The sequence below is a fragment of the Misgurnus anguillicaudatus genome, chromosome 15 (assembly GCF_027580225.2).
Source record: "Misgurnus anguillicaudatus chromosome 15, ASM2758022v2, whole genome shotgun sequence".
NCBI classification, from domain to species: domain Eukaryota; kingdom Metazoa; phylum Chordata; class Actinopteri; order Cypriniformes; family Cobitidae; genus Misgurnus; species Misgurnus anguillicaudatus.
In genome coordinates this window covers 32,816,740-32,840,332 of record NC_073351.2, presented here as the reverse complement: position 1 = coordinate 32,840,332, position 23,593 = coordinate 32,816,740, and the positions used below count along the sequence as shown (strand labels likewise).

Sequence of the window (23,593 nt, the reverse complement as noted above, 5' to 3'; positions counted from 1 at the left end):
TACAATCCTCTACTTCCTGCTTTAATGACGTCACTAGAACAGTTTTTTGACTAAACTCCGCCCACAGGACTCCGCCCACTAACGGCAAGCTAAGCTGCTATTGAATCACAACACACTAAACAAACTACACAATCAGAACTCGATATGAATTTCTGAAGGAGGGACTTCATAGAACAAGGAAGACATCAGCCTGTTTTGAGGACAGTAAAAACAGCGCTATACAGATAAGTATATTGTGTCAAAAATACTGCGTTTTTTACAAGTTAAACAGGAAAACATGTTATTGTGCACTGTAAACACAATCACAGCTTTAAAACCACGGAAAGAACGGGACCTTTAAACCAGGACTAGGCCTTAGTTGAACTAGTTTTAACAAACATGCCTTACTAAAAACATTACTTGCATGCATTTTGAGGCAAAACAAAATGCACTGAGGTATTTTAAAATATGGCAGTGCAAGTTGTTTTGAGTTTGAACAGCTCTTACATTTATTTAAGTCTAGGACTAGTTTAATCCCTGTCCTGGAAACCGCCCCATAATGTTTCTACATGTGCACATCGCAAACATTTTCATAACAACAAAAAGATGATTTTGTTCTGCAAGATTCATCAGTTCATGCTTTTTCTAAAACAAATTTTCTTTTTTGCTAATGTAACCAAACCTAAGGTGGGTTACAGTCATTTTAATCTAATTTCTTAACCATTTATTTGCAACTTAAATATAATAAAATATTTCCTAGCCTACTGGTACATTTGCGTCCATTTTTTAAATTTGTTTTCAAACTGATAAAGAGATAAACCAAATACAAAGTTATTTGCCTTAATTGGCATACAACTTTTTTCAGTTTTACAAAAATACTAAATTGCATTTTTGCATATTATTTGCGTTGACTTGAAAGATTTAGATGATCATAATGTTCCCCTATAAAGACCACCATAAGACTTCACATTTAGACTTCTTTTGGCTGTTAAATTTCAACGTGAAACCACTAGAAAACTGGTAAAAAATGCTTTTTTATTTATTTGTAATTTTTTTAAATATATTTTACTATATTGTATTATAAATGTATTATAAAGGTGCAAAAAGTCATAAACAAAAATCTGAAAATACGTCAATATAATTTTATTAGGGTAGAATGTTCTGAATACAGTTCTAATTCAAATTGTGACCTTTAAATTGCATTTTAAAAAAGAAACAACCATTTATATTGTATTAAATTTTCTTATCATGGTTAAAAATACAAATGAATGGACCCCTAGTAATAATTAGGAGTGCACTGATCTATCGGCCGATAATGCTTGCTATGCTTCTCAATGAAATATGGTAAAATGCCGCTACATCCAAAAGACAGAGGGCGCTCTCGTGCAGAAACTCAATATGCGCTGTAAACAAACAACCATTTACACATGCAGCTATGACACGCAGCTCCAGGAAATGGCTTAAGGATATATTTTAGGGCTGTAACCATTAATCGTGCAAATGCGCGTTTTCTCAATTAAAGAATTTTAATGAATTACTGTGAAATCCCGGCACATCCGAATGCCAGGGGGCGCCCTCATGCAGAAACTCCCTTTGTGTCACAGAAGAAGTAGCATTACAAATGCTATTCCAGAAAATGTCTACAGGAATATTTATATTGCTGTACTTCAGATTGTTTCAGGTATTTTCATGATAATAAAGAATATTTTGAATGATTTCTATTTAACAAGTGTTGCTTTTTTAAATGCACGTTATAAACGACCCCGACTCATAATGATTTTAAATTAATAAGGAATTCCTACTGACCAAATGTCGTAGTACACGCACAAGCTGTGCATGAAACAAAGAATCGCAGCCTTGCGATTTAAAATCGAATTCTGACAGGCATTTTTAATGGGACACGCGATTTAATCGTTACATCCCTAATATATTTATATTGCTGTTCTTCAAACCTTTTCAGGTATTTTCATGATAATAAAGAATATGTATGAGGATTATATTTGACGAGTGTTGCTTTTTCAAATGCATGTTATAAACGACTCAACCTAACAGTGATTTCAGATGGATAAGGACTTACTGATCAAAAGCCGTAGTACATGAAATAGCTGTGAATAATATCGGCTGTGCGATTCAGAATAAGTACCGACCACGTATTATTAGTGGATATCGGCATATAGATCGGTGCACCCCTAGTAATAGTTGTACAAAATCATCAGAAATAATGCATGTGTGTGTTGTATTTACATATTTTAACATTTAATTTGAATGTGTCCTTAAATTGTCCCTCACCTGGAGCCGAAGACTCCGCTGAGCTCATCCAGCACCGTGTTAAGTTTATTCTGCAGCTCTTTGAGAAGACCACTCGCCTCAGCATCCAGCTATAAGAGACACAACATCACTCTCAATGAGCGATCATCACACAGAAAATATGATCCATTTTGAATGATACAGAATTTATCATAGATACAGATTGTACAGAACCCTTTTGCAACTTCTGCATTACAAATAGTATCCAGGGTCCAAAGTTTACAGTTTAGGAACATAATTTGAGTGTCATTTTTATTAATAACATGCAGATCTGTCACAACTTGCACTTCTAGTAATATGCAAAAGCTAGCAAAACAAAAAAGAATTGCCATTGTTAAAAATGCATTTTTTTTAATAAACAATCGGGGTCAGCATGAAGTATTCAGAGCTAGTAAATATTCTCATTCACCCCAGCGACTGAAAAATGTGATTTTGGACCATTGTTTGTATAATAATCAATATAGCTCAGCTAAACAGGTTGACTTGATTCAGAACTGGCTGACAGATTTGTTTGAATGACATGATTTGGTGATTTTATCTGCTGCACACGGTCGGTGTTGACTGAGAAATCGCTCGACTAATGATGACTGTGAATTCAATACAAGCCTCTCAGCACATCACAGAGAGAGATCAGCCAATGAGACGCAGGTGTTTGGCATTCAAACCTTATCATGACAGAGTCACACTAAACAGATGCTGTGTCCAAAACAGTTCACTCGCTTACTTGCATTTGAGTTCACTATATGCAATTGAGTGAGCGATTTCAGACACTGACGCAAAAACCATGCATCAGAAACATCATTTTATTTGTTCACCATTAAAATTATTTTACTATTATGTTTATTTAATATATTTAAAATAAAAGTACTGTCTATCACATTTATAATTTTTTTAAAGTACAAAATAAATGTCAATATGTACCAACACAAGTGTACAAAATAAATTTGTGGTGTTTAATTTAGTTTCAGTATTCTTAAGCTTATTCCAGTCACGCATTCGTCTCGCGTTGTATCATAGAAAAAAGTGAGAGAGTCATTTACAGTAAATTCGGTTGTCACTTCACCTTTTAGTGCTTAATCCTGTTCTTTACACACACTTAATTCATTTACACGACTGACAGAAAAAAGTCTTCTATATGCATGGTGCAGAAAATGACAGAGGCATGGGCGTTTGCTGACTAGTGTTGCCAGATCTTGCACGAAAAATACAGCGAACAAGAAAAATCCAATAATAAACCGAAATAAATCCAAATGCTTTTCCTCAAAGATCTAAATATTGGGACCGGCATCTTCTCTCTTTAATAACACCAAAAACTTGTTTGCTTAATGAGACAAAAGCCATAAACAGTTAAGCGCCACAGTGTTTCTCATACATTGATTTATTTGTGGTGGCCCACCACAGAATCAACACTGGCCCCCACAAATAGAATTTTCATGATTCCCATTTACATTTTTTTTTCACTATTTAAAACAGCTTAATTCGGCATTGAAATATAATTTGATATATAATTCAGATCAAATACAGATACAGATCAAATAGTAGAAGTGAAAAATTTTTCAGGTGCCAACACTAGATCAAACGCAAACACGACATCACATATACGTCACATATATGCTAATTAGCGGGTGACATCATCACCACACAGTCTCTCAAAATCCCGTGAGAAACACTGCGCCACAACGGTACAAAAAAGACGAGGACCTGGCAACACTGCAAGACAGCACTAAGAGAAGCAGCCTCACAAATGCAAACAACACACAACGCCAAGACGCTGTTTTATTGCAAAACATATCGCTGTATTATTATTTTGATCAAAGCTGGGAATGATAACCACGAGAGACGGCAGAACGTTGCTATGGTTACCTCTGTGTCAATCATCGCAGTTTAGGAACGATCATTTAGGGGATTCACTCCCGCATTGAAATGTGGTTGTCACTCCCGAAAGTTTGCAATGTGTACGAGGCCACAAGTATGCACTTTCATGAAGTAACGTCACTTTGTATGTCAGGAAGAAGTCTGCTGTGAAGCTCGCACAAGTGCAGGAAAAGTGAGCATCAAGGTGCATATCGACCTTAAAGGGGGCGCCCATGAGCACTCTTTTAAACCTAAAATGACCAATGGGACACCCTACACGCATTGTAAGTCCACGAGACTGCAAGTGTACATGAAGTGCGCCACTTTAAATGATAAAAACAGGTGCATTTCTTTCGGTTAATGAAGATTTTTTTGCATCGTGATCATTTTTATGACAATTCACCACAAGCACCCAAACCATCCCTTAATATAATAAAAACAATTATAAGCTGAACATCTTCATGAGGTTTAACCTTGAATTCTCTTACCATTACTCTGAATGAGATTTATTCTTTGAACACAAAAACCCTCATTTTGTTCCACTTCTCTAAAAAACTATACTCAATATTAGCAAAACTGCTTAAAGGGGAACAAAATTTGACTTTTGGGAAATAACTTCAAAATGAATCAGAAGACGGCTTAAAATCAGTCAAAAGTAATACATCTCTGTTTTTTTATTAAATGTGCAACATGCTGCAGAAATATGCACAGAAATATGTGGAGTTTAACTGAGAACAAAGACATGAAATGACATCAAACAGGGAAACGAGTTTGAAACCCATTTTGTAATGGCGTACATGCTCCTGTATAGCTCAGTGGTAGAGCATTGCGTTAGCAGCCCAAAAGATCATGGGTTAGCACCCAGGCAACACACATACTGATAAAAAATGTATACCTTGTAATGCACTGTAAGTCGCTTCAGATAAAAGCGTCTGCCAAATGCATAAATATAATAAACCTATGGTATCTTTAGTTTGTACACACGAGCCGTGTTCGGGCATGGCTGGAGATGAATTGCTGAATTGTGAAGTGTAACATGTTTATGGTTCTCTGTAAGCAGACGGCAGGTCAGATCAATCAGTGATGGCAGATGTCTGGTGTCATGAATAAGATCTCATCAGGTTAATGGAGATCAGAGGAACAGGTGAAAATCTCCAGTGTTACATATAATCTACAAACACGTGCTTCACAAATCAACTGCTTTAAAGTCAATTCTGTAAAAATCACAAATGTTATATTATAAATATTATTATAAAACATTATAAAATGGTTAGTTCCAGTCCTTGATTCTGATTTGACAATAGCTGTGGTTTATTTATAATAAAAGACAGCTGTGACGCTGCACCCAACAATTCTGTGTATCACTGCGCAGCAATGTAAACATATGTGACCTGGACCCAAAACCGGTCGTAAATTGCACGGGTATATTTGAAAAGTTTCGTTGCAAAACGAGATAACCACCGTTTTTTGAATTGTTCAGAAATGTCGTTTTTTGGTTGTGCATTCCAATTAATTTCAATGCAACTGCAGTTGGTTTGTTTTGATTTAAACCTTCATAACTTAAAAAATACAGCTAAGTAGCACCATAAAACAAAATAATAACATGATAACATAATAATAAACATGTTTTGACAAAAATGTTAAAAAATGGATTTATCACGAAACTCTTCATTTGTAGAAATACAAGCCAAAAATACATTGCATGGGTTAAAATGATTTTTCATTTATGCAAAAGTTAATTATGCAATGCTCCATATAAATATTTAGCATGTTTTCTACTATAAATACTTTATCTTTGTGAGTGGATGCAGCAAAATCACAAACAAAATTGGGCAGAAACTCGCCTACAAACTTGCACTCATTCTACCGCTCTTTGGGGATTTCCCATTCAAGTTTGGTTCCCATTCAAGCTTACAATTTCCCAATTCCGTAAACAACATCATTACAGCGGTAAGCCAGTAGAGAGCGCTAAAACAAACCTTTTCGTTTGTAATGTTTGATGCTAAAGGACTTCATTTGGACTTTGACTTTTAAAAGCGACCATATCAATGGAAAGCTTGTTTATTCAGATTTCAGATGATGTATGAATCTCCATATCAGAAAATGTATACCCTTACGACTGGTTCTGTGGTCCAGGGTCACGTATGCTAAATATTCTGTTATTCTGTCTGCCAGGATCTTTTTTACTAGCAGATGGATATTTAGTGATTTTACCATATTTTCCGGACTATAAGTCACACTTTTTTCGTAGTTTGGCTGGTGCTGCGTCTAATGCTGAGTTTACACCAAACGCGTTTTGGGCGTCAAAATCGCGTCTACCGTGCCTAGTTTGCCGCTTGAACACTTTGAATGCATTCGCGCGTGTAGAGCAGAGTAAAAAAAGCAAGCATTTGATGCTGCTGTGCGAGTGTCTGTTTGCAAGATGACTGATGCTACTTGTGCATTTATCAAGAGAGTTACCAGTTTGTATTGGGTAACCTTGCTATAGGGGGAAAATAAACGGCGCGGGTCGATAAACGTCACGTGACTCAAAAGTGAAATGTGTACAACTTACCAGGTTGCCCAAAGTCCTTACTGACACTCTTCCAAGCGAGGTACTTTTAATTCCTGTCTCCTCTATAGAAGTAACAACTTGTGTCATATAGCTCCGAGTGACTGCTTACAGACAATATCAAGCCTTGGTTGAGTGAGTGACTCCGGGCAGGGCTGCCACCACAGCAGCAGGCAGGCTCCTGATTGGTTAACGCAGCACGAAATTCCGCCAAAGTTCACATTTTTCAACTCGGGCGTCAGCCGCAAATTCGCGTAATCCACAAAATGCATAAAAGCACCATTCGCGCGTACCGCGCACAAGGCTCAATTCGCGCCTTTCGCGCGAGCTTCACACACGAATGAGGCGGAAATGCGTCTTCCGCTCCGCGCCGAACGTCTCTTCCGCGCCGCGGGACCTCCTGACGCGCGTCAACGCGTCTGCACATTGACTTAACATTGAAATCACTCGCGCTTCTCGCCTCTACCGCGGTTGGTGTAAACGCACCATTAGTCAGGTGCGACTTGTAAGTCAGTATTAATTAATTTTGACATTTATGAGGCAAGAGACAACATTACCATCTACAGCCGCTAGAGTCCGCTATATGCTGCTTCTGTATTTATGTAATTCAATGTATTCAGTGATGTGGAATGACGAGCCTGTGAACTTGATGCGTGTTGGATTGTTCTGTTCGTTTAGCATTTCCAGGTATGTTCAGTATGTTATTGTGTATCATGTAAATAACTGTTTGTATTACGTTAACATACGGACACCTATTCAGCCTGCTGTTCTGTTTGCTAAGGCAAGTTGAATAACTTGCCTTTCCAGATAAAATTTCTGTTCTTGGGCTTGGATTTTGTAAATCATTTTCCATATAAATGCGACAAATAGTTCACAGCGACTTATGTTTTTCGTCTTCATGACGCATTTTTGATTGATGCGACTTATACTCCAGAGCGACTTATAGTCCGGAAAATATGGTACTTTATGAAAGTTGTGTTGATTCATATTTTTTGCTTTAATATTTGTATTGTGTGGTAACCCTTTTATAAAAGCAATAAGGCTTTGACTCGTGCCTAACAATGCCCTTCAGCCGTGACTTATTCTACAATACAGCACAGCCTCTCATACGTTATTGCTTACATAAACAAAAATGGGATCGAAAAGAAAAAATTATACTTTTTATGTTTATATTTTTGTGAGCTTGGCATTCTGTAACTTTTAGAAGGATCTCTTATATTATATAACATATAATGTACATAACTATATTATGAGTGGTGTACATTATTACATAATGAAATGTATTGTTTTTATTACCTAAGAATGGGCAGTTTTTATCCTCATACACCGCTGGTCTCCTTACATGGAAATCGCCGTCATATTTCTACAGTAGCCCTAAACGGACAAACTGGTCTACAGAGCGTGATTCGTCCATACGTTGTCTCATGTCGACATGTTTGCCTGTGGCAGCTACCATATGTGTTTTAAAATTGAGGGGTGAGCTGTTGGTTGCAATTTCCAATCTCACCACTAGATGCTGCTATAATTTACACACAACACATTTACAGCAAAACAAAATGTAATCTTATTACTATAAAAATAAACCACCACTACAGTATACTAAATACGATACTGTCAACATCCCTGAGACTCTGTGCATGGTAATGTAAAAGCCATCGCACCTGACTCTGACTCCCGCAGTTAATTTTGCCTTGATCATTTCTTTATAATTCCATGATAACAGTCACTGTAATTACATTCTTCTTTCAGTTTGTTAATTGCTTTGGGAACGGTGGCTTTGCCAGACCTGGTCGGGTTACATTTTTTAACCCGAGTGTTTTATATGCGCTTCCTTAGAAAGAAGTCACAGAAAAGTAGACATCATCCATTAGTCATACTTTATATAAGCTAAACTACTTATTTAAAAATGGTAGCCTGTAGCCTTCACTTTAACAATGGTAAAACGGAGACACCCACGATTGATGATCCTTTATTAATCTGTAATTAGATTTTGAATGACTTGGCTGGATAAGAAACAAACCATTAAAAAAATTCAGAACTGAAAAGTTTTCAACACCTGCAGGCAGGTGTGATTAAAAAGGCAGACAGATGACAGATGTGCCCAAAGCATAAACGCTGGGAACTCGAGTGTTTATTTTGCTTTGCCAGCCAGGCTGAATTTTATTAAAGCAAAACAAAATCTCCTCAGAGAATCGCTTCAAACTTCGAGGTCTGTTAGCTGTTAGTATTTTAATACATTAGTTGAACCAAAGATTAATCTTGTGATCATTTACACCCCCTTATGTACTTTTAAACCTCTTTAAATGTTTTCTCCATTATGGAAGTCAAACGATGATGCTCTACCTTTGATCTGTTCATCACACAATCCGATATTCACTACATTCTGTCTAACATCTCGTGTTTTACGGATGAGAGATCGGGTTTGGATCATGAGGGGAGTAAATGATGCTAAGGATTTAGCATCTCAGCGTAAAAATTAAAATCACTCCTTTGAGGTTTCAAGTTAAGCGTCTCAAGCACGTGCAGCATGCGCCTGAGGGACAGGAAACAGGAAGAAAAGGTAAAGATGGGCGGAGTTTAAATGACAGCAAGTGGGCACGTGCTAGTCATAGCCTATAGATGGATTAATCAATTTGGATGAACTGAGACTGCAGCCAGATTCCCAGCCAAGACCCAGAGCTCTGCTTTAAGAATATTTCACCCAAAAATAAAAATCTGTGCTTACTTTCACGGTATAAACACCAAAGGGGTGTCTTGTTTTTCATGCAATGACAAGAAATGAAAAGTTGGGCTGTTAAGCTTTGAACATACTGTATTACATTTCATACATTACAAAAGTAATGCATTATATTCCAAGGCTTCTGACACCAAATATTAGTTTTGTTTAAAGAATTAGACAATTTTCTTAAAAGAAAAATCCAGATAATTTACTCACCACCATGTCATCCAAAATGTTGATGTCTTTCTTTGTTCAGTCGAGAAGAAATTATGTTTTTTGAGGAAAATATTATATATGTAACACGTGACCTCCCTACGTCACTACGCATTTACGTTAGGTCGCGCTGGACCGGACCTAGACGAAAAGTTGTGGTTTAAAAGTACATATTTTTTATTTTTCTTGTCAAAAATGACAATCGTTTCGCTAGATAAGACCCTTATGCCTCGTTTGGGATCATTTATAGTCCTTTGAAACGCCGTTGAAAAAAACTGTTAAGTGTTGAGTTAAGTATTAAATGTTGGGCTCTATTAAAGTCCATTAAAATTAGAAAAATTCTGCAATGTTTTCCTCAAAAAACATAATTTCTTCTCGACTGAACAAAGAAAGACATCAACATTTTGGATGACATGGTGGTGAGAAAATTATCTGGATTTTTCTTTTAAGAAAATGGACAAACCCGTTAAGACTACAGTTTGCTAAAAATTTACTGAAATTCACTTTTCACGCAAAAATCACAAAATCATGAAACATCATGGTTTTACCAATAATTTACATTTTAATTGAACATCTTTAGATCTCGCTTTTTAAAAGATTGGGAATATACAATAATATTAGCAGTTTTGATACTTTATATGACATTTTTTGGCTTTAAGAGTACTAGAAAATTGATTTCTTAGTATTTTTGCCTTGTTTTCCAGTACAAATTAGCAAACATTACATATAAAATTATCATAGAGTATATTGCATATTTGAGTTTATGCTTGAAACAAGACAACGAAAAAATCTGAATTAGGGGCTGTTTAAAGGTTTTTTACTGTACTAAATAAAATAATATGATAATATATTAGTAGATATTTAGGTAACATGCTAGTTTAATGTATCTGTTTCTCTGAAACACAATGCTGTAGCCAGTTAATCTCTTTTTGATTTCGATCAGTAATGTCTGTTTTCGTTTTCGTCTTTGTGATCCTGCCTACTGCCAATATATCCAGTAGTGTATTTCAACAGCTCGGTTGCCAGTTATTACAGTTGCTTAAATGAGTCCACAGTGGCCCATAAATGCAACCTCCGAAATGAGCTGCAGATCAAGTTATAAAAATCAACACGAGCAGGTTTGTAATTTGTAGGCAATAATGCACAAAAACATTGCAAACGTAAAAATGAGCAGATAAGCGTATGCTTTCAATCGTCAGTGTGCCCCAGTATTTGTCTGCCAATCCGAAAGATTTGTTACTTTGTGAAATGTTACAAACTGATCCTTTAATAAAAAAGTACAAATTGTAAAGAAGTTTTTTTTAGACAATTAGCTTATTTTATTTGGATAATTTTCTTCAGAAAACAAGACTAAGGGCCAGATTTACTAACAGCTTGCGCCAGCGCAAACCATCATTTTGGCGTTAAATAACGATGCACAGTGGATAATTAAGGTGTGATCTAGTTATTTTTGCGACTGACCTTATTGCATATGCATTTCTAGGAGTTTCCATTTCAGATGCCAAATTTACGGGCCGAGAATATTTAAATGATTCACGCAATGCGATTTACTAATGTTTGCGCGTGTGATATTACTGGTATTTGCGCCATTATTTAAAGCATCTCTTAAAGGAAAACACCACCATTTTTCAATATTTTACTAAGTTCTTACCTCAACTTAGACAAATTAATACATACTTATCTTTTTTCAATGCGTGCACTTAATCTTTGTACAGTGCATCGTGAGTATGTTAGCATTTAGCCTAGCCCCATTCAATCTTGAGGATCCAAACAGGGATGAATTTAGAAGCCACCAAACACTTGCATGTTTTTCCTATTTAAATACTGTTACATGGCGGAAGAGCACTTAGTTTGCAGCACTTTAACCTCGGGGGCAGTAATATTGACAAAGTTTGAGTAAGAGGGAGTTCTCAGGAGTGATGATGTTACTGCGCGTCGAGGTTGAAGTGCTTGCAAACTAAGTGCTCTTCCGCCATACAATATAGTTCTCATTTTTATCTGCTTAAAAATCACCACGTTTTATTTTGTGCCTCCCTACTTACTCGTGTAAGAGTCTTTAAATAGGGAAAACATAGAAGTGTTTGGTGTCTTCTAAATTCATCCCTGTTTGGATCCTAAAGAATGAATGGGGCTAGGCTAAATGCTAGCACATTCACGACACGCTGTACAAAGATTAATTGCACACATTGAAAAAAGATAGGGATGTATTAATTCGTCTAAGTTGATGTAAGAACATAGTAAAATATTGAAAAAGGGTGGTGTTTTCCTTTAAATCATTATGCGCTTGAAAAACTGAAATTGTTGCTGTAGGAGCGGCATCACATAGATCAAAAAGAGTGTGGTACAAGGCAGAGGATTTTTTAACACATAACAGTTTATTTGGAATGCCAGAGGAACATATTATTAAAAAATATTGTTTGCCAAGCCATGTTATTTGAAGGAAATAAAAGAGGAGTCACTAGGAGGTCACACAGAAAAAAATATTCATTGAATTTAATAAAATTTTTTAAGGTAAGTGGTTGCAATCAATTTATTTAAGCTATATTTAAACAAAAATATTAGTAAAGTAAAATAAAATATAAAACTGTTGTTTAAATGTAGCTTAAATAAATTGATTGCGACCACTTACCTTAAAAAATTGATTAAATTCAATGAATCATTTTTTCAGTGTACCAGATGTTTTAAAACTTCTTGTAAGCCTTCATTTTTTGTCATCCGGTTTTTCCGGTTTGTCATCCGTACTATTCAATGTCCTATGGCTTTGTTAGCTGGGATTTCACACCCCAAAATTTCCACTGTGATGTCCGTGGTGCTGATCTCAAGCACATCAGGTGTTAGTAGATCACCTGCACCTCATCAGCTCTGCTTATTTGCGACCCTGAACTAATTTGCGCTGCTCTTAGTAGACTGCGTTGGTCATTACGGAAATTAGCTGTTGTGCCTGTGTTAATTAATTTAAACCTTTTTAGTAAATAACCCGCAGATATTACCACTCCCATCAGCGCTTTTTTTAGAATTGCCCTCCCATGCTAATTTGCCTTGTTTAGTAATTCTGGCCCTTTATATTTTAAGTCTTTTGCTTCTCAAGTAAATGTATCTTGATTTAAGAATTATTTGATATTTGTACTGGAAAACAAGACAACAATGCTGACTAAAAAATCTGGACATTCATCAATATAGCTTATTTTGTAACTGATCGTGACAGTTTTTATTTTAGGGTGAATTATTCCTGTAATATGATTATATATTTCATCAGGCGTTATTAAAACATTTTGTGTCTGGCTTAAGAGTTCTGACTGTAAGCAATAAGAGAGGAACCTGTTCACACACCTGGCAGAAGACCACAGAACCTTCCTCCTGGTACAAGAGCCCAGAGGAGACGGAGACAAAATCACAACAAGATACACAACTCGTAACAAAAATCTCAAAGAATTTTAAACACATGCAAATGTCACATGAGACGTTATACTGTTTTGATTCGTGTCCTGTTGAAATTACTTTCATAACATTGTAAGATTGGACTTCACATCACACAACAACCAATGAATTAGTCAGTGTTTACATTCATTCAAACATCACAACAGCAGGTCATCTACGTCGACAACATTCTTTTGGATTTGAGGTAAACCAGCAGGATACTGACCTGTTTTCCTCCCATGGATTCAAACATTTTCTCCAGCTGAACTCGGAGTTGCTGAATGTTGTTGAGGAGGATACAGGGCTGTCACAGAAAAACAACAAACAATACATTTTATGACTGATTAATAGTTCTGCTTCTGGTGTTAATGGTGGTCTCATGCGTTTGGATGAGTTAGCATAATTTACCTTCATCAGTGACAGTAAATCTTTGTTTCATTATATGAAATCTATGTCTCTCCACCTCTCTAGAGACGAACACATTGAATATAGTCATATGGACTCAAGCACTCAGTCATTTTGAATCAGTGGCGTCACCAGGACCTTTTTAGGTGGGCTTTAGCACCCCAGAATTTCTGCCCAGCCAACCCAAAGAAAATGTGATTTATTCCACAATCTGTACATGAATGCATGGGTTGTTTCTCAAAACGAAGGCTGCAGCACATTTGTAAGCTGCATAAGTCATAAAGACAGTCTTATTTTAGAATATTAACAATTATAAAGTTGACTGTTATTGTTATGTAAGGGATAATCGACGACAGGCCGTTTGAATTATTAGAAATTATACCACGGGTCTGTTGAATGCTGCATTCTGATTGGCTGAGAAATGTTCTTATTTTTCTGTAAACCGCACACCTAACTTGTTAAATGTCTTAAAAATAGGCACCAGAGCAATATTTGTGGTAACAGTGGTATAAGAGGAATAATTGACTCCGGTCCTTTGAATTATTTGAAAATAATGCACACCGCTCGTGCCGCTTTACCACCTTGGTGTGCATTATTTTCTTATAATTCAATGTCCCATCATCAATTATTCCTTACATAATGCACACCCAAGGTGGTAATGGGCCTGGCACGACGTGAAGCAGGTGTGCATTATTTTTGAATAATTAAAAGGACCAATTATTTCGCTTATACCACGGTTACCAAAAACATTGCTCTGGTGTCTATTTTTAAGACATTTGACATGTTAGGTATGCGACTTACTGAAGAATAATCAACACCTATGGAACATTTCTAAGCCAATCAGAATACAGCATTCAATAGACCCGTGGTATAATCTTAGTTAATCATAAATTGTTGCTATATGCTTATGACTTGTGAATGTAATGCTCTGTAAACCAGGCTTGATAACGCGAAATAGGCGACCTCCGGAGGCTCCACCCTTCAAATTGATAAACGCCAATGATCGCTTTTTTCCCCTTAAAATCTCATACGAAAGTGCAAATGCTATTTACACTAGCCCCGCCTACCAAAGTTTTAAAAGAAATCAATGACTTCAGTGACGCAGGCAGTATTGAGTACGGTTCGTGCAACTTGCTTTTGATGTGATGTCACACTCTAAAAACAAACGGTGCCAAACAGCACCAAAAGTGGCTCTTCGCTCGCAATCATAGAAGAACCACCTTAAGTGCCACATAGCACCAATGAAGTACCATGTGTAGCACCCGTATAGAACCATATAGTGCTATGTAGAACCATATGGTGCTATATGGCCCCCGTATGGTTCTACACAGGTGCTTCACTGGTGCTTCATATAGGTACTTCTATAAAAATATGCACATACACTCAAAAAACAAACGGTGCTAAGTAGCACTAAAGTGGCTTGTAGTCATAGGGGAACCATTTTTTTGTGCTATATAGGACATATGTGTAGAACCATATTGTGCTATATAGAACCATATCTGATGCTATATCACCCCTGGATAGTTCTTCATATGTGCTTTACAGGTGCTATATAGCACTAAAAATGGTTCCCCTATGATTACAAGCTTTTAGTGATATTTAGCACACATTTTTTAGAGTGTAGTTTTTATCCAAATGCTGGGTGCGCTGCATTAGATAAATGCAGTAATACTGCCAAAATCACTGTGTATAATAATGATGATTAGACGCTGTGTCAGTTCGTGAAAGTTACTGCCGGCTAACCTATAGAATTATTCTGTCACATTTAATTACTATTTTTACTGGGTTTTATGTCTGACAACAATAACAGAACATATATGTATATAAGAATGACTTTATTGAGCACTTAGTTGCATTTAAATACATGACAGTTCAGAGACTAGTAGCAAAAGTGCAAACACTACTCTGGCTTTAAGCACTCATGTCACGTAATAATATGATAATAAGCACATTGAATCAATTTTGAATCGAATCGGCACCCTAAGAATCAATTCTGAATCACATCATGAGGGTCCAAACGATTCCCACCCCTAATACCACATCAAAAAGGCATTTATTTTCAATAAAAATTAAGAAAATGTAAAAACTGTGGAAATAAAGTGCCTAATGTTGGGAGAACTATCAGTTTAAAGGAACACTCCAATTTTTTTTGAAAATATGCTCATTTTTCAGCTTCCCTGGAGTTAAACATTTGATTTTTACCATTTTGGAATCCATTCAGCTGATCTCCGGGTCTGGCGGTACCACTTTTTAGCATAGCTTAGCATAATCCATTGAATCTGATTAGACCATTAGCATCATGCTAAAAATAACCAAAGAGTTTGCATATTTTTCCTTTGATCAAGTTTGAGTTTGATCAAGGGCTAGGGCCAAGGCGTAGGGATACATAGCCCTTGAAACGAAGTGTGATAAGGACCACACTTGAAAGAGAGGGGTAAACGCTATCTCAGGAGAGCCGGCATCAGGACGTTTTATTGATGAACGTCGAACTGTCAAAGAGTCGCACAAATGAAAGTAACGTTATTTTCTGCAGTTTAATTGAGATTATATTATGACACTCATGTTTTATGATACTTTCAGTGGTTTTAATTGTAATGTTTTTGTTTTGAATCGCTAGTTAAGGCGCTAGCTAGCAGGTAAGTTATGCGCTATTTGTGGAGCTCCGCTCAGGCAATCGATACCACAACCTGAGACAATGGCATCTTCTTTGTTTGTCAACGCTTGTCTGTTTACGTAGCAGCCAGTTAGCGGCAAGGGAAGGTGACGCAAACGGTATTCGAGTGGTGTCTCATTTTTTAGACGAACGATCTGTCTTACCCCTTTACTCGGTTTCGAGGGACAAGGGGAAGACGAAGACAAAGGGGAAGGGGTAAGACAGAGAAATGAGATTGGCCCTAAGACTATAATCTCATTCTGGCGTAATAATCAAGGACTTTGCGTCCGTACCATGACTCCAGCAGGCGCAATGATATTACCCAGCGCCTGAAAATAGTCCCATTGGTAACTTTCAATAGCAGGGGACTATTTTCGGGCACTGCGTAATATCATTGTGCCTGGCGGTAATTATTGCATCCTGTTAATCTACAAAAATACTGCAAAAAGGGTCTGCCAATATAGAAAGCATTTATTTACTATGTACACTTATTGCAAATTTAATTAACTTTATTTATTAAATTGAACTTATTTTTACCTACTTTATTTAAGAAAATTCAGATATTGTCACTTGATACATTTTCTGTTTCGGGTTTCATTGTTTGAAGCAGCCATTGGCAGAGCACATTGATCACATTAAAAACTATACTAAACTATGATTGTATAGATAGTTAGCAGAGAAAATGAAAGGACGTGCAGTGTTGTGGATCCCTAGAGGGAAATTTTAATTTTAAGACCGATAAGACGTTTTAGCACCATCTTAATATTTTCATCATAATTAAGCAAATGTTCCTCTTTGAGTGGTCAGAAGTAATAAGCTGCAAGGTCAGTTTCATTATTACAGGTGAAGCAAATGAACACTTAACCCATTCCAGCTTCTGACAGATGAGATTATTTACTGTTGTGTGTGCGTTTCACGTCACATAACCACTGACAAGATCTGAGTTTAACTCATTCACCGCCATTGACGAGTTGTCTCGTCATTTATGAGTTCATATTTAACTAATAAATATGCCTTTCTGGACGAATTTCAAAGTGAAAGTGTAAACCGCTTTTATCCACTAGATGGCGCCCAACCGAATTTATCAAAAACGGAAGTTAAAAAGATTTAATGATTTATTTTAACTGCCTTTATGTTTGATAGTCATTCTGAGTCTGATCTCTAACAAAAATTCCTTTACAAAAACGCAATTTTTTAAGCTTTTTGCTCAAAATGTTGTATTTTTGAAGAGAAATATCCATATTTCAGTGGTTAAATTAAGTAGAAAAAGTAAATATGTAATGAAACGTTTTTTCCCCAATTTGTTTGTTTGTTTGTTTGTTTGAAAGCAGAGGGTGTGTTCTTTAATTTGATATAATTTGTATGTTTATATATTTATAGAAGATAAATTTTCCTGCAATGAATTTTGTGAAAATTTTGTTAAAATCACAAAAATGCAGGTGGGCAACTTTTCTCAAAAAGGCTGGCGGGGAATGAGTTAAACAGAGATGAACCAGAAATTCAGTCAAGGGAGACTTCAAAACTCTTTGGTATTAGTACCGTATGAGTACATTTGATGTGTGTAATTATCATAAATTAATAAAAAAAATGACTCTAGCGATCTGCATGCTCACGCTTCTTAAAGGTCACGTGTCAACTGTGTGACAAATAAACATGTGATACCAAAAAATATGCATTTCATTAAAGGAAAGGACAACATTTGGCAATTTTACAACATTTAAAATTCAATTCGAAGACATCAATAAACATAAACCCTGTTCCTGGATGTTATTAGGTTGATATACAAGATATTGATATGTTTAAGCATGCACTGTAGATATTCTCAGTACGAACCATGCTGTCTTACTAGGAATAGATGTGTTCAGACGAGCGTCTAAGTCAGCATAGAGATATGCGTTTAATCACCATCCACACCGTTTTTTCTCTGTGCTCCTGTCAGGGCACTTAAAAGATACATCTGTCTTTCGTACTGCTACAGACATCCTGCACGTCCAGCTTTTATATTCATTACACAAAGACACTGTAAAATATCGTAGCGGGACAAAAGCGCCTCTGAATAAGCTTGCAGAGCGCTGTCATTTTAAACAAAGGAGGGAAAGTTAAAAGAACCGTGGAAGCGGACGGGACGTGAGGCGAGAACATCTAGCAGTACATTTGTCGTCTACATGTTGGCGTTTGGCCTTCGGTAGAGCGGAGATAACGCTGATCGCGACCGCCCGTGCCCGTCAAAGTCACGTCTCACTACGGTCGCCTGGTTGGTTTCCATGGCAACGATCACGGAGCATGTCCCGCCTAATCTGATCAAGCCATGTTTCGACACTTGGAGGGTCATGACTTTAAAAAACGCTGACATTTATTGTGGTTGTAGGAGAACATGTGCGTGTGTAAACTCACCACTTTATCCTTGTTCAGATGATTGCTGAAGTCTTTTGTGATGATGGCTGCATACTGGAGAAGGACTTTATTTATGGTCTGCAAAAATATAAAAAGCACAACAGGGTTTAAACGTATTAAAGCAAAGCGCTGTAAGAGTAATCACTCAAAAAACAGCTTTTATTTATCTTAATGATCAAACTTCTTCAGCAAGTAATCTATATGTATCTGCTGTCAGATGAGGCTTTGCTTCATCAAGAAAATCTGCATCATCAACCTGCTGCCAAGTGTAAGTAAATAAAACACTTAATATATTTAATAAATATGTAAATAAGTAAATGATATGCGTCTGCTAAGGCAGCTCTAATAGATTTCTCATGCCAAGTTTGTTTGAAGTAATCAATGCCTCCTACAAGACTTATTACCCACAATCCTTTGGGAGGAGCCGAGAGATTTTAAAGGCCTTCCATGTCTCGCTCTCCGTCTGCCCATTTATATTCAGCACATTTAAAATATCCCAGTAATTGTGTGGAAATCTCTTTAAACACTTGGATAATGTTGATTGTGTGTGTATACAGGCTAACCTTTGGCTACAAGCGAACTACCAAACGTCTCTTTACATCAAGGTCATCACCACCAAGCTTCCCACAGCTCTTTCAAGCTTCATTAAACACATTTAAAAACATTTTTCATGATGTTTCAATCATCTGTTGATGAATATTTGTAGGGAATTGTGCCCATGTTGTGTTGTTTTTGAGATCTTAATGCGTGATACCGTTTAAAGTCCCAGACAAAGTTTGTAGTCCAATGTAGCAACATGTTAGTAAACCGCCCTTTAAAGGTGCAATGTGTAATTTTTAGAAGGATCTTTCGGCAGAAATGCAAAATAATATAGACGGTTTCAGCAGAAACAACATAAACAAACGGCTGTCGTGGTCTGCATGTAACTTCCGGTAAACTCCGCTAAGAATAAATAACAACAAAGTTCTTTAAATGTCGTTTATTTATATAAAAAGCAAAAAAACAACACATAGATTACCTAGGAAACAAAAACATTTGTTATTTTTCGACGAGGCATTTGTTCAAGAGATCAGTTTAGCAACTACTCAGACCATTAAAAAAACTAAACTGGAAGTAAAGTTCGGATCCAGACGTGTATTGCGTGACCGCACGTGCGTTCAATGAAACAGTCTATACAAAACTATATTATGAGGGGTGTATAAAGACCTTTCATAATGAACCGTTATGTGTTTATTACCTTAGAACGGGACCTTTTTATTTACATTCACTGAGGGTCCCCTTACATGGAAGTCACCATTTTGTGCTGCCATTTTTCTACAGATGCCCTTAAAGGACATTTTTTTTACTAAGTTGTCTCCGATGATGACATGTTTGTCCGGTGGTGGCTACCGTAGCTGTTTCAAAAGCGAGGGGTAAGCCGTGGACTAAGCCGTCGGTTGCAATTCGCAACCTCACCACTAGATGCCGCTAAAATTTACACACTGAACCTTTAATGGGATTGTTCGGCCAAAAATTATATTAAACCCATGATTTACTCACCGCGAAGCCGTCCGAGATGCATATGTCCATCATTTTTCATACACATTTCATACATTTTTCAGCTGCTAAACAGTAAAGTTACAGGGTCCACGTACTTCAAGTCCAAAAAATGTGCATATATCCTTCCCCAAAGAAATCCAAACGGCTCTGTTTGAAACCCTCTGGGTCTGTTCTTTCATTTGATGTATTGCATGTTTATATATTTTAAAGGGACACTCCCCTTTTTTTTTGGAAAATATTCTCATTTTTCAGCTCCCCTAGAGTTAAACATTTGAGTTTTACTGTTTTGGAATCAATTAAGCTGATCTCCGGGTCTGGTGGCCGCGGTACCACTTTTAGCATAGCTTAGCACAATCCATTGAATCTGATTAGACCATTAGCATCGAGCTAAAAATAACCAAAGAGTTTCGATATTTTTCCTATTTAAAACTTGACTCTTCTGTAGTTACATCGTTTTCCGACGGAAAATTAAAAGTTGTACTTTTCTAGGCACATATGGCTAGGAACTATACTCTCATTTTGGCGTAATAATCAAAAATTTTGCTGATGTAACATGGCTGCAGTAGGAACAATGATATTGCGCAGCGCCAGAAAATAGTCCCCTTGGTAACTTTCAACAGCAGGGGACTATTTTTGGGCACTGCGTAAAAGTTGGCTGGCAACTTAAAAAAATGCTGGCGGGGACAGAGTTAATGAAAAATCACTGTTGTGTGTAAGAGCACCCTTTAAAACCTAATGTAGTGCACACCTTAAATATTATGATAATATCATCATGCGTAATAAAGTAAGGGGAGGCTTTCCTCACCTTCGCAAATCTCCGCATGAAGTGAGCAAGAGCTTGAGGATTTGGACACTCCAGCTTCTTAATGATCTCAAAGCTTTGATTCAACTGTGTGAACACATCCACCACCGAGCAGGAGAAGAGAGCGTGTTCAGATGTCTGCTGGAACTGCAATGAAAACACAACAAATCAACTACGCACAATGAACACATTTGAGGAACGGAGCTCTCCAAAAGATCTTGCAGATGGTATGAAGAAGGGCCGCTGGGAACGGCTGTCAACATAACCTATGACACAATTAACCTGTGACTCTTTCCTTTTTCTCCAGGCGCTTTACCAACGACCACAAAGCTTATAATCATTACACAATTAACTCAAGTGCTGCTCCATTAGCATCTTAATATTTAAGAGTTGTAACCTGTAAAACTAAAATACTAGCAAACATGTTTATCCACCTGCTCCGCTCCTGTGATTTCTCATTTAGTAAACACAAAGACAAAAAAAACACAGTTTGTTTCTCTGTTACATTAATCTGCGTCTGAAATGTTTGTGTGTACAGTAATTATATTTCTCTTGCGTATAATGATGCAGTGCAGGCTAATAATAACCGCACTAAATGAAATTGTGTTTTTACTGCAACAGGTTTGTGTAATTACGATATGAAACCATCACGCCGCTGATTTGTTTTCGACTGTGACTTGAAAAGCAGGCAGGATAAATGTGTGTTTTTATCAAGCATGTATTTGAATCGGTTCAATCTGAAGAGCACTCATCACCAATTCACCTCAGTTTATCAAAACACTTTATTCAACGTGTTTAATGGTGCTATGAGAAAATCGACGGATGTGCAACCGGGTTAGATAAATTCTGAATGACACCCGCTGAAGGGTAATATTCATACTCTTTTATCAAGAATAGGCTGTTTTATGTGGTAATGTGGCCCTCGAGACATCCCAGGGTGATCACATTTACAAGATGAATGCATACGAATGTAGAACAATATTGATTTTACAAGTGGAAAATCTGGATTGATTTTGAGTCCTGAATCTTTGATTTAGGGTGGAAGCTGAATCATATTGATGATACAAGTTACAATTACATAATTTATGGCAAAAAATATAATATTTAATATATTTAATTTTAACCTTCATATATCAAAATGTTTTTTTAGTGGCAAGCATAGACACAAAAATATATTTTACATTAATGCTAAATACTTTTCTGTGAAGTGAATTTTATTAAGTATATTTTTGCGGGTGACAATATTTTATTTGAACCTTTTCAAACCTGTTACATTTACAAATTTGTAACATAAAAAAATTTATTTCAAGGTGATGTCACCATAATTCCTTATTTTGAGAGCTAAATATTTTAAAATGATTTCAAATATATTCCAAAAAATTATAAATCTAATCATATGGCAAAAAATATAGTTGAATATAATTTTAAACATATTAAAATAAAAATATTTTTAATCAAATATATTATTATCAAATATATTTTACAATATATATTTACAAATTTGTAACAAAAAAAAAAATTCCAATGTGACGTGAATATAATTCCTTGGAATGAAATACAGCTAAATATTTAAAAATGCTTTCAAATATCCAAACATTTTTAAATCCACTCATATGGCAAAAAATATTGTCGAATATAATTTACAATATATGTCAAAATATACAAAAATGGCCAAAAAAGTGTTTTGTGAAAAAAAAATATTTTAAACATATTCTAAAATATATTTTATCAAAGATATTTTATCAAATTTATTTTACAATATGTATTTACAAATTTGTAACAAACAACATTTTTTTCCAGTGTGACGTGAATATAATTCCTTGGTTTGAAATCCATTGAGAGCTAAATATTTTAAAATGCTTTCAAAAAATCTTTAATAATTTAATTAAAATAAAAGAAATCTACTCATATGGCAAAAAAATAGTGTAGATTTTTTTAAAATATATGTTAAAATATACAAAAATGGCAAAAAAAAGTGAATTTGTGAAAAAAGATATATATTTTAAACATATTCTAAAATATATTTTTATCAAATATATTTGTATCAAATATATTTTAAAATATATATATTTACAAATTTGTAACATAAACAAAAATGTCTTCCAATGTGTGGCGTCAATATAATTTCTTGGATTGAAATACATTGAGAACTAAATATTTTAAAATGCTTTCAAAATTTTTTCAAAAAAGTGTATTTGTAAAAAAAAAAAAAAATATATATATATATATATATATATATATATATATATATATATATATATATATATATATATATATATTTACAAATTTGTAACATAAACAAAAATTTCTTCCAATGTGTGGCGTCAATATAATTTCTTGTATTGAAATACATTGAGAACTAAATATTTTAAAATGCTTTCAAATATATTCCAAAAAAGTGTATTTGTAATATATAAATATATATATATTAAACGTATTCTAAAATATATTTTATCAAATATATTTTTGGTCATTTCTTTGTAAATTTTGACATATCTTTAAAATTATTTTAAAAATAATATTTTTTGCCGAATGAGTGGATTTAAAATTTGTTGTGTCTTGGGAATCGAAACTGTCTTAAAGCTCTACCTGCAACAGAAACAAAGCACAAAACCATGTTTCCCATCATCCCCTGGGGATGAGAATGATAAAATACTCCAAAGGAGCATCAATTATACTTAAAAAATGTAGCATTGTGGCATTCTATGTTTCATTTGTTCTAAAAAAGCATGAAGACATAAAGAAATATAAAATCGCCCA

The 23,593-nt window shown here is 35.6% G+C and overlaps 1 protein-coding gene across 4 annotated transcripts in view; it reads right to left on the bottom strand.

The window, feature by feature from the left end:
- LOC129418593 (protein unc-13 homolog C) overlaps positions 1 to 23,593 on the bottom strand; it is a 237,743-nt gene that overhangs the window by 23,462 nt on the left and 190,688 nt on the right. For 3 of the 4 annotated variants that reach the window (XM_073853802.1, XM_073853801.1, XM_073853803.1), the window contains 5 exons: positions 20,837 to 20,980; positions 18,493 to 18,570; positions 13,267 to 13,344; positions 12,954 to 12,980; positions 2,269 to 2,357 (listed from right to left, as the gene is read on the bottom strand). In XM_073853802.1, coding sequence (XP_073709903.1) covers positions 2,269 to 2,357; positions 12,954 to 12,980; positions 13,267 to 13,344; positions 18,493 to 18,570; positions 20,837 to 20,980 — 416 coding nt within the window. The remainder of the gene's footprint in view (positions 1 to 2,268; positions 2,358 to 12,953; positions 12,981 to 13,266; positions 13,345 to 18,492; positions 18,571 to 20,836; positions 20,981 to 23,593) is intronic. The other variant, XM_073853805.1, reaches the window with a different exon arrangement.